The sequence below is a fragment of the Buceros rhinoceros genome, unplaced genomic scaffold (assembly GCF_000710305.1).
Source record: "Buceros rhinoceros silvestris isolate BGI_N320 unplaced genomic scaffold, ASM71030v1 scaffold37377, whole genome shotgun sequence".
Lineage (NCBI taxonomy): Eukaryota > Metazoa > Chordata > Aves > Bucerotiformes > Bucerotidae > Buceros > Buceros rhinoceros.
The window spans coordinates 34979-46976 of NW_010423452.1; the positions used below are offsets into that span (position 1 = coordinate 34979).

Consider the following 11998-nt stretch of genomic DNA (forward strand, 5'->3'; position numbering starts at 1 on the left):
CATTCCCGGCGCCATCCTGGTTCTGTCTGATGTAGAAAAAAGGAGTACTGGTGCACCAGTAATGAACCAGTAAACCGTGCTGAAGTATAGAGGACAGTATTTTAGTCATTTCGAGACTATAATAGAGAACCTCATTTCTTAGTACTCTTCTCTAACATGTTTTAATACCTTCTTCACTCTTCACCCACAGAGGAGTTGAGTACAATTACATCAGGTCCAATAGAGACAGGGGTCAAGGAGCCCTTCCTCAGCTGTTGAGAGATCTGGCTTGGTTTGTTTCCATTTTTCCTGTTGTTCTCTTTATCGTGTTTATTATTCATTCCCTGAGCCCTTATGTGATTTGACTAGAGCCAAGCAGTTTTTGTTTTCCTATTTTCAGAGAGAAAATTGAATCAAATGTGACCGTAGTGTAAGTAACAGCGAGTATTACCTGCAGAGAGTCCATTATCAAATTACCTGCTCCTCGGCTTCCACAGGAGGAGTCCCGCTTCTATTACCTTCCATCCCTTGGGTTTTCTTGTTTTTAAAGCAAACTACTTATGAGCAGCAATTTGTCAAATCACTGAACCTTTACAATGGCCAGACACTAGAGTTACCTGATTTGATCTCAACGGGGGGGAGAATGCACCTGATGCGGATGGATTCCGTCACGGAGTTACCTGGAAATCTAGAATTTTGGAGAAGTGAACTTCTCTGCAAATTACTTCTCTAATTAAAATGCATAGTGAGTTACTGTTGTGACTTAAAGGAAAATGAGTCAGGCAGCAGCAAGACGCCTTCCTAAAAATACTGTCAGAGAATATAAAACATGGTCAGGAAAACTCATAAGGATCAATGAAAAATATTGCTGGGACCGAACACGAAACACAGTACCTCCAAAGGTTATGGAAGTCAAAAGCCGTTCTTAAAACTGTCATGTTAAAGCACTTTGTGAAATTGCCCAGGGAGGTGGGAGAAGCCCCATCGCTGGCACCATCCCAGGTCAGGCTGGCCCTTGGGGCTCTGAGCACCCTGCTCTGGGTGCAGATGTCCCTGCTCCCTGCAGGGGGTTGGACTGGGTGGGCTTTAAAGGTCCCTTCAAGCCAAACCAGTGTGTGTTTCTCTGATTGGGACCCCTCTCCTGCAGGGAGTTCGGTTCTTTGAGTCCTAGCGACATCTCGTGGCATGACCCGTGTGGGAGAACTGGTTGTGAGAGCTGGATGCTAATCAGTGTAACGATGTGGTGCATCGTATTACAGCAGCTGTATGACGGTAAACCAGGAATTGGGTCCAACGTGTTACAGATACTGAATGCTCCCCATTCACAAATTCCTCCTAATGCTGTTGTAGTGTATTTGTTCCGTTTATTGTCATGATTTTAGGATGGCATTTCAATGTGCCGCCTTAAGGTGCACGTGTAGGTAAGTGTCTGTATACACACACCATGTTTAACTGGTGTATTTGGAAGAGGAGATGCTTATTTTAATCAAAGGGAGGTTTGACCTTTTAGGTTTTTTATGTTTGTGAATGTATATGAAAACCAGCTGTTGCCCTTTTAGATCCTAATATAAATGTATGGAATTAAGAGGAGCAGAAGAAGATAAACACGCATGGACCGTGAGCACGCCACGTCCTGGTAGAAGGCCTCATTTGAGGCACGCTTCATTCCAGCTAGATTTACAACAGTCGAGTTTATTTACCACAAATATAAAATGTGTTCTACTACACCGAGGATGCTTTGTTTCATCTTTGAATGGACACCTACTCAGGGCAGATCCTGTGTTCTTTGTGTGAGTGAGGAAGGTCACCACAGAGGCAGAGACTTTAACTGCTGGACCAAGGATGTGCTTACCTTTAAAACCGTCCCTATTCATTACACAGAACTTGCTTTATTTTAAGTGTTTGAACTTGACATTCAGGTATTGTAATACATTAAAAAACAAAGTTAACGCAGGAAAATAACCCCAAACATTTTTAATATCAACAGTAATTAAAGGACAGTGGGACACAACATACAGGTGTTGAGCAGAGACTTTACTATCAACTTGCTGGTGAAAGTTAAGCTAACCTGTTTTAAAATATTTACTGAGGTCCCATCTCAGGAGATGGAACAATCACCAAGGGAGGTGTGGGGCTACTACTCAAATCTGTGGCTTCTGGTGAACAGAAGTAACAGGTAAATAGCTTTGCTGGGGATTTGCTGGTGATAAATGGCCTGGTTGATAGTGGTAATGGCTCGTGAATGTATCCATTAAATGAGGGTGATTAAATCAAAACACTAATAAGTGCTTATCTTCTAAGCTTGGTTTGAAATAGTGCCAAGAGCTAAACAAATGTGCCTTTACTGTGCCCTTTTCAAAGGGATCTGATGCTGCTTGGACTCTAAGAGAAAACATACCAAGGGGCACGTATTAAAGGTTTAGGATTATTTGGTCAAAATTTCTACTGACATCAACAGAAATTTGTCCAAATGAAACAAAACCTTTCAGGATGTGACCTTTATTATTATTATCATTATTATTATTATTTCTGAGTGCTCTATAGACTCTATATTGAATGCTTATCACCAGTAGTGATGGAAAAATACATGGTCCCTGCAGCCAAGCCGAGCAAAGCGCAGTAAGAGAAAGAGCTGCTACAGAAGTACTTGTTCAGAGGGAAGCCCAAAGGGAAAAGCCCCGCAGGCAGCCTGACAGAGTCAACCGTCAGGACCAGGAGGCTTAGGGTGACTTCAGCTGTCCAAAGGATACAGTGCTTTAGCCTTAGTGCTGGTAGACGACACCTAATTTTTAAGTAATCATGAGCCCACCAGCGCAGAATAGCCTTTTATGTTCTCAGTAGACTTCTGTGAGAAGTAGCTTTTCTGTCCCAGAGGCATTTTTTGAGAGACTTAAAAAAGTGTCCTCATTCCTTTGGAGAGCAAAACCCAGCCTTTTCCAAACGAAACCAAGGAAAACAGTGATCCCACCATTACAGAGCAGGCAATAGCTGCCGCACAGACAAATAGAAAAGGAGAATCTCAGTTAGATCTCACCGATTTCTCTTAGCGCTGTGATTACTACCATATAACATCCTTTCCATTTTTTATTTTATCTTTTTAATCAGTTTTTAATCTCTGGGTTTGTTTATTTAAGCTGAACCTAACAGAAATGTCTTTTTTTTTTTTTTCCCGAGGCTTTTCCTAGGTCTCCTTTCCTTTCCCTGCGATGGTGGTTGTTTCCCCTCTACTTTTTTTGTTATCATTTTCTGGCTCCACTTGACTTCTTTATTTGATTTTTCTGACCTTTTAATTACAACCTGTTAAGCAAAGCTGTTTGGCTTTACTCCATGTTTAACTTGCAAGGACTCTGTCCCTCTCCCAGGCAGACATTGCCTCAGTTTATTTTGAATAAGGACCATATGCTAAATACATGTTAGAACATTTAAACAAGGATAAGCACCAAGAGGAATTATGGAGAAATCCAAATCAGAGCAGCTCATTTTCAACTATTCTTGATTTATCCATCGAAAAAAGAAGCATCGCTCCCCACCACCACTTCAGAGAGCAATCTGATGGTGACGCAGTGCTCCACCTGGCTTGCTGTCAGTGGAGCAAGCTTGTCTTCAGCTGCTTATACGTCGTTCTCCAGTCTCTCGATTCTGGGAGACACTCAGGAAGCTGCTCAGAGTTCAGACCAACCACCAATACCTCCTCTGTATGGCTGTGTACTCGTGCGGCACCAGGAGAAAAGAGATGAGAAGCACGTGCAACAGAGATGCAAGACAGAGATCTTGTCTGGATGGAGGGGTCTCATCTGGATGGAGAGGTCTTGTCTGGATGGAGGGGTCTTGTCTGGATGGAGGGGTCTTGTCTGGATGGAGGGGTCTTGTCTGGATAGAGGGGTCTTACGCTCTGTCCATTGACTAGAGTTCTGCACTTTGCTGTTGTTCAGGGGAGAGCTCAAGTGTTTCACCCGGTGTACTACCTCTTTTCCGTGCCTCCTCCTACTCCACTGTTCTGTTAACACTGGTGCAGTAGTATTGAAATAAAATGTGGGTTATGAAACTGGACTTGAGTTAGTTCCACCATCTTTTTCTCCAGACTTTCTTGTTTCAAAGCATAAACTTCAATTCTGAATGGGTTCAGGTGAAGTTCTGAAGATCTTAATTTCTTCCTGTTCATGCAAGAATCACTTGCCATCCCATATTTAAAAAAAAAAAAATTGCTTTTTTGTTTTAAGACTGGAGGAGTAGATACAGCCAGGGTCAAAGTTCCTGAGTTCAGGGGTCAAAACCTTCCATACAACTTCCAGCAACAGCACAGGATTTTGCCACTGTGCAGCCCCAAGGGGTGCCTTATCCTCCCTGCGTACAGAGGTGTCTGTACACGGGGAACGGTGTAAGGAGGTTAACAGCCCAGTAACTGGCAGTAACAGTTCCCCTAGAGACGACGTACCACTTTCACTTGCTGTCCACCTGTCTTGCAGGTCTCACCCTGGTAGAGACGCATCTTAGCCTCAGCTACTTTAGCACGCAGGGAGGGGGAGCTCTCTCCTATCACATAGCCCACATTCCTTCCTTGTCCGTGGGGAGCAATTTTTTCACTGGAAGGCTCAGCCTGAAAGCTGCTGAGCAAGGGCATGCTGTTAGTGTTCCCTTTTCGGACCCAGAAGCTGAAATCTGGCTTCATTACTGCAGCAAGAGCTGCATCCTTGTCCATTAGAATTATGGATTGGCTCTGGCAGGAACCATCTAGCTTCAACAAGCAATGCTACTTAGGAAATTCTTCTTCCCTAATAAGCTGAGAGCTACTTTTCCTCTGGAAACCTCATCTCTCTGGGGAATGGGATTGGTTTTGTTCAGCAGAATAATGGAAAGTAGGGCTGGAATGGACACTGGGAGGTCAAAAGCTGCTCTAAATTTTTGAATTTTTTATCACAACTTCAACAAGAGGAAACTCCAGGCTGGCATCGATTTTGCTGGGAGTACCTATTCCACACAGATTTCCTCAGTGGAGAAGGGCAAGGCCAAACACTGGTACTCCAAAAAACTGTAAAAAGCAGGAGCCAACTCTCCTCCAGGTGCCCTTTTGCACTAGACAAAGTGAAGGTGGCTTCTTTTTAAGGTGTGCCTTACCACATCTCTCCATCACAGCTGTAACGTGGCCTGTTTCACCGCCCTTCTCAGTCCACAGGGAATCTAGAATATCGTAAAGAGCAAACCCTTTGTAGTCCTCCTCAGCACCACTGGCAACACCGTGAAGCAGACGCACCCCCTGGGCCAGGTTCACCCGCACCGGGGACAGCCTGAGCCGGCAGCTGGGTAGTCTGCCAGCTGTACTCACTACACGGCACATGTATTAAGCAGTAGGCAACGAGGTGCTAAGGAGTTTCTTACTTTGGATGCTCCCTATCAGGATGCCGCTTCCAGGTCTCATTGCTCGGCTGAATTATCCAATACGTGCTTATCCCAGCCTGGTCTTTTTCAGTTTGTACCCATTTCTTCTTGGTTCACATTGTCCCGTGGTCTGGGTTGTTCTCTGGCTGTTCTTCACCAGTACAACATGGTTATAAAAAGCAGCTGTACAGTGTTCTCGCCTGCATTTTGCTAAACGCAGCAAGCTTTCAAATGCTGTCGGAATAGGCTCTTCCATCTGCCCGGGCAGTTTAATAGCACTCTTCTACGCCTGATCCGCTTACATCCGTCTCTCTTGCGCAGGGGTGATGTAAATGACTCACAGCGTCTTGCCTGACACCTAGGGAAAATACTTCACTGAATGGGTGATAAGAGTTCGGGGTTTTCACTGTGCAAATCTTGCTGGTTGGATTTCGGTTAGTGAGCTCTGCACTTCTGACAGATGCGTGTCATTGGTCCGTAAGTAAATTATTTTGAACATTGCATTTAAGTTTTGGGGTTTTTTTTAACTCCGCTCATCAAGTTCCTCTTTCTTTAGGATATTTTGGTCCTGTAGTCTTTCGGCTCTGTGTCATACACAGGTTTTAGAAGAACACGTGATTTTTTTATGCCAACTTTAATTAATGAAAATTCTGCTTGAGTTCTACATCCCAGGTGCATCCTCACTGTTAGTTTTTCTTCAGCAGCTGCCCATCTCCTCGGTAGCCTCTTCCTCACCCGCAGTGTAATTCCTGTAGTATTAGTGCTTTACCTCCTCCAGTGTCACTTGTCCATTTCCAGTCATGAGAGGTATCTCGTATGGAATCCTGTGCTTCATGAGTCAGCTGCTTTTGATTTCTGAGATGAAGAATATCTGGTCTGAACAATGTGAGCCCAGGAAAACCTTTGATTTTTACCTCCATCTCATCTTTAGCTTTTATCCCACCTGCTGTCTTGCCCTTGCTCCTGTATGTATCATAATCCTTGACGCTCCAAACATTCCTTTGCTACTGACACTGTACTAGAATTATCTAAATTACCTCTCTCCTTAGCAACCACATATTTTCTTACTTTTTTTACTTTACTGTTTTACTATTTATTCTTGTTCCTTTATGAGCTCTAACACAGCTCGTATTTGGGCAGTTCTCAGTTGATCCCTCTGCTTCTTGACCTGAAAGACAGGGCTTTCCCTTCAAATATTGAAATACCTGTGAAAAGCTTCGATCGTTGCATTACAAAGAAAACCAAGTGAAACCCAAAAACAACTATATGCGCTCCAACTATAGTTCACAAAATCTTCAAACTCAGCCAAATCAAAATCAGTTTTTGCTGAGACTTAGTTTAGCATCTCTTCTGCCCAAGGGCTATTTTCCTGCCAAGTTGCTGCTTTTGCTCCCACCCATTTCAACATTCTTCAGACTATTCAAAATCCAGTATGAATCCAGTCAGCACTTATATAAATGTACAAGGTAAAAAAAGAAGTAATACCACTGATCAAATTGTAATACGAACTTGGTTTGAAGAACAAACGGCTCTTTCCTCCAGTTCTACCCCTGAAATTCTAAGGAGACAGTTTCAGGTACCTGTGGGAAGGAAGGAAGTGCTGCAGAGACATCTAGAGACAACTGTCTTCTAGACAAGTAGTGGGTTTTCTGCGCTGGCTATAAATAACTTAGCCCGTATTCTTAAAGATCGTTGTGCAACCAAAGCATCAATTGTTATACGCAGAGTTGAGAAATCGCTATCGTGTACTTGCAGCATTCATGTGGCTTAGAGGTTTCCACAGGTAAAGTTGTATTTTTGGGGAAGAGTTTTATAAACAGCAAATCTCCTTTGAACGGGAGAGATTCTATAAGCAGTTCTTTGTAATGTTACAACAATCCCTTCTCTTTGGGGAATTTGGATGCGATATGAGAGCTGTGTTCCATAAAATGAAAACCAAAAGGGCTCCTTATGACAGCAGTTACCACACCTCACTTAGGTAATCCTAGACCGTACTAAACACAGTCGTTCCTAGCTCTGTGCTACTAATTTTGCTCTTTAGCCCTGAGCATCTCTGAGCATCCAGGTAAGAATCTGTTCAGGGTCGTTTTCTGTGGTACATGCTACATTCTGATCCTTGATTGATTGCAAGGGTTGAACTAAGCACGAGGCAAGTTTGTAGCTCAGAACTGCAGAGCAGGAAAAGGTGTTTGTACTAAAAGAAGGGAGTTGGGAGGGTGAGCTTCTAGGCTGGGCAACAAAGGAAAAAAGAAAAAAAAAACCAAGAGGGGCGAATACATTTGCAGGACAGGTCTAGTCCAGCATCTCAGTTCAGAGAGATTGCGTTGCCTGTGAGGAGCGAGCAGCTCTTACAAGTCCATTGGCACACCACCTCGGAGAGGTGAGCAGGAACAGTCTGTGGTTAATTTGCCAGCAACTGGTGCTTCAGAAGCAACCTGGATTTCATTAAAGGCCTTGGCTCAGGACAGCAAACAAGCCTGGTTCAAAGCCTGTCTTGAATATCAAGTATCAAGGTTTCTGACTGTCTGGAAGAAAGGCTCTTGAAAAGGCCTGGATTACTACAGACCACTGAAAAACCATGAGTAAGAGTTCTCAATTAGGAATGTAATGCTAATTAGCCTTTTTGGGTCAGCCTGGGTGGGTTGGCTAATTAGCAAAAGTAATATACCCATGTGATTGGCCTGGAGTGTGGGTGAGGTTCCTGGAAGCACCAGGTGATATCTGGTGAAAAAAAAAAGGATGTGTGGGTGGTAAAATCAGGACAGCTGCAGTCAGTGACTGGAGAGGGGGAAATACATCTTCACCAGAAAGTGCACGAGGGCTCTGAACTGTCAGAGCAGTTGAGGTAAGGATGGGCAAGCTTCTAGAAGGCTTGTGGAAAGCTTAATTTAGGATAAAATAATTTCTTTGTAAGATGGAGAGATATGCAGATTGCGTGAGTACTGATGTTGTCAAGTCAATTCGGTGGGGCGTGATAAAGCCCAAGACCATTTCAGTGCAAGAACAAATGATAGATTTGCTTCAGCCTCGAGGCACGGAGGAGATAGAAGCCCTGCAGATGTTGTTTTAACATTAAAGCAGATGTGAGTTTAAACTGCCAGCCTGTGTTTTCAGTTTCTGAATAATAGATGAGTGTTACCTACGCAGTCCTTTACTTTTGTTTTAGTAGAAAAATAGCAACTCTCCTGTCCTCCCTAGTCTTCCCCCGCCTCTGCGGAGAGCCGCGCAGGCTGCTTTGTGGCCCGTGGTAAGGCTCGGAAGTCTATCGCGTGGTGACGGTGGTCGTGTTCTTTATAAAATGTTGTGCGCGCTTTCTAACGAAAGTCACGTGCTCTGTTTGATCCTCCAGAAGGAAAGAAACTCTTGGAGGTACTTAAGCCCAAGGGCTTAGGCTGTCCCTTTAAGGGCACACCCCGGTGTCCAGGCAGGACTAAGGAGGCCCAGATGTCCTCTGTAGTGCGGAGCGCCCCCGTGCCCTCAGGGCACCCAGAGAAAGGTGCCAGCTGCATCGGGACAGGGGAACTGGAATGGGAAAGGAGTTTGCTCCCTGGGGCGGCTCTCCAAGGTTTGCTCGGGGGACTGATTCCCCCAGGATCTGAGTGACTGATGTCAAGGTGGGTTGTTCCAGTGAGCTCCAGCTCTGTACCCAGAGTGGTTACCACAAACAGTTAACTACTGAAACCTGTGTGGAACAGAGCGTCAACTTCTACACGTGGTGCAGAAAACTAGGAGAAGGAGAGAAACAGAACAGGGAAGGCTTCAACCCCCTCCAAAGCTCTGTAAAATCTTGTGGTGGCTGCGCCTTTCCGTAGGGAATTCTCTTTCTGTATCCTCACCCTGACACTGATGCTGACTGAGAGCGGTTAATCTAAGGATCAGGTTTTCTGTGCGTATCATTTTTGCTCTTCTGAAGGTTGGTGACTAACTAATTAGCGTTTGGGTAAAGCAGACAGAGCAGTTTGCAGCAGCTGTGTAGGATCGAGCGGTGTTGTCTTGTGCCATGTCAAAAGTGTAACTTCTGATGGCTGTGCGGGAACTCGCATCGCTGTGAGTAAGATGTATTTCCCTGGTTCTGAGATCAAATACAAATCTACCAGAAGAAACAACCAGAAAGCTTTGCAAGAAACATGAAGTTTACTTAATTTTACATTTACTAGTTAATACATTCTGGGATTTTGCCCTCTTGACAGATGGCAATTTAATTTCTGGATCCTTAAGAAAAAACTCCCCAAACTATTAAGTCCAATGATTTAACGTATTTCAGTTTCAAAATACTAGAGATGGGCCTTGCACAAGGTTTGGATTCAAACTCCGGTGTTCCCAGAGGGTGTGCTGCTCCAGGGTTGTGGTTCAGCCCCATCTTTTCCTCTCGACAAGTATAGATTTGAAAAGGATACTGCCAAATAAATCTCCTGGTTTGAAAAGTTAAGTGTTACATGTGTTTCTAATAACATGTCAGATGAAGAAGCATGAAGTAATTTCAATTATTTTTATTATTTGTCTGTGGTTTTTGCTTCCTTCTTGCATTTTGCTTAGCAAAACAGCTTCCCTTGGGTAGTCCATCTCCCTTCCCATTTACAGGCAGCGAATCAAAGTGAAACTACCACTAGAAAAAATCCTGCTGCGCTAGTGCTTCCAGATACCAGTGAGCGGAATTAAGTGATTTCTTTAATTACACAAAGATACCTGCTGGAGCCCATGTTCGGTTCAGTCCGTCCTAAAAAGGAGAGCAGAAGCATGAGCTGCAGCCAAGCCGTTTGAGGTGCTGGGAACCGAAGGAGAAGGGCTGTGCCCCAGTGGAGGGACAGCTTGAGGCAGCACTGCTTACGCCATGGTCACGTGCCACCAAGGGAGGACAACTCTGGTTTATGAACTGGGCTTTGGATTAGTCCAGGAGTCATTGATCGTGCCAGACAGCAACTAAATCAGAAAATGTTACCTGGGATAAATTAAAAGTATATGTTCAGCCGCCACCAGTAAAGAGATTTCTAATAAAAGCAAAGTCAAATTAGTGGAAAACTGGAACTAAGCTACTCTAATTTTGTTTCTCTTCTGTTTTCAAATGTATTTTCCAGAGTGGATCACTAAAGGAGCCAGAGCCAAACAAAATCCCACCTCAGCGACCACCACCTCAAGGTTGTTTACAGTACATTCTCGACTGTAATGGCGTTGCAGTAGGACCAAAACAAGTCCAGGCTACTTAGATAATTGAGACCAAAAGCAAAAATGAAAAAAAAAAAAAAAGAAAGAAAAAGAAACAAACACACAATCTTAACAGCAAACATCCCAGTTTTGTTCAGTTTTTGCATTGTTTCAGTGCTGACCTGGACTGTGTTTTTTCTATGCAGTGTCAACTATACCAGTGTCTGGTTGTTTCCTTGTTCCTGTCTGTGCGTGTAATGCTTACCTGCCCTCCTCTGTAAAGCCTGCGGTCGCAGGGCTGTTGTCAACGGTGTACAAAGAATGTGCCTCTCTAGAGCCCAGTGCAACTGTACAGTATGGACGGGTAGACAGTATTTTTGGAGTATTCTATATTGTTCAGTAGAACACCTCCAAGGTGCAAATCGAACTCCTTTTGCTGACTCTGTGAGTGTGTGCACACTGTACTCATAGCCTTTATTTTTTGTGCGTGTGCATGACTAATAGGTAGGTGATCGAGATCTATTTTTAAAAGTCTAGATTAGAATTTGCTAGTGAGGCTTTTTATTTATAATTTTATAAAGTTTGTTAACATTTGAGTTTTACTTATACGCAAGTGGAAGGCTGATGTTTCAGTGACTCCATAAGATATGGTTCTTCCCAAGGAATATTTAAGATATCTTCTATTTTACATACTGGTATTCATATTTTTAGTAATTCTGCATTGAATTATTAGCTACAAAGCTATGTAAATGGGCCACCTATGTGCAATATCTCAGTGAAAGTGTGAGTATTTAATGTATCCTATTTCAATGAGGTAGTACCTTTTGTTGAATTAGAAATCTGTGGAGATTTTTAATGGAAACTAATGCAAAGACTTTAAAAAATCTTATACTTACCTAAGAGTTAAATCCCAGGTTATTTGGTGAGAAGTACCTCAAAGACTGTCCAACTTGCTGTAAAAGCTCGTTTTTTTAAACAGAGAGATATTAGGGGATGGTAGACCAAGGTACCTGTAACCAGCCCGGGACCCTGCCCTTAGATTAGAATGTGAGACCAAACCGTCAGCCTCTCTCTCTACCAACTCAGGTCTATATGTTAAACCTAGAACTACCCAGCTGGCTGTAAAGCAAGCGCAGTCCCAGCATTGTCCACATAAATAGGGTTTATAATAACTGCTTGAAATCAAACGTGCAGAGAGCCTGGAGACGCCTGACAACTGCCAGATCTTCTGTAGGTAAATTATTTGTGATTTGGGCATAACCAATTTATAGTGTAATATTACGAGAAGGAACACAGGCGGGCGGTTAGTCTGGTGTGAGAAATCTAGCCTGGGATCACAAGCTACGCAGGGCTAGCATACCATAAAGCTTAGTTGCTAGTGAGCCACAAAACTATAATTTTAATCCTGATTGCGTACAAAGATGAGTAGTGGCCATTAGTTTAGCACAAACAATTTAGTTTAAAGGGAAAACAGCCTTATGTTCTACTTTTGTTTTCCCTA

The 11998-nt window shown here is 43.5% G+C and overlaps 1 protein-coding gene across 1 annotated transcript in view; it reads left to right on the forward strand.

The window, feature by feature from the left end:
• Positions 1–11998, forward strand: part of LOC104497205 (synapsin-2-like) — a gene marked incomplete at its 5' end in the record, with an annotated part of 46934 nt that overhangs the window by 29564 nt on the left and 5372 nt on the right. The window contains one exon of the mRNA XM_010140425.1: positions 10431–10491. Coding sequence (XP_010138727.1) covers positions 10431–10491 — 61 coding nt within the window. The remainder of the gene's footprint in view (positions 1–10430; positions 10492–11998) is intronic.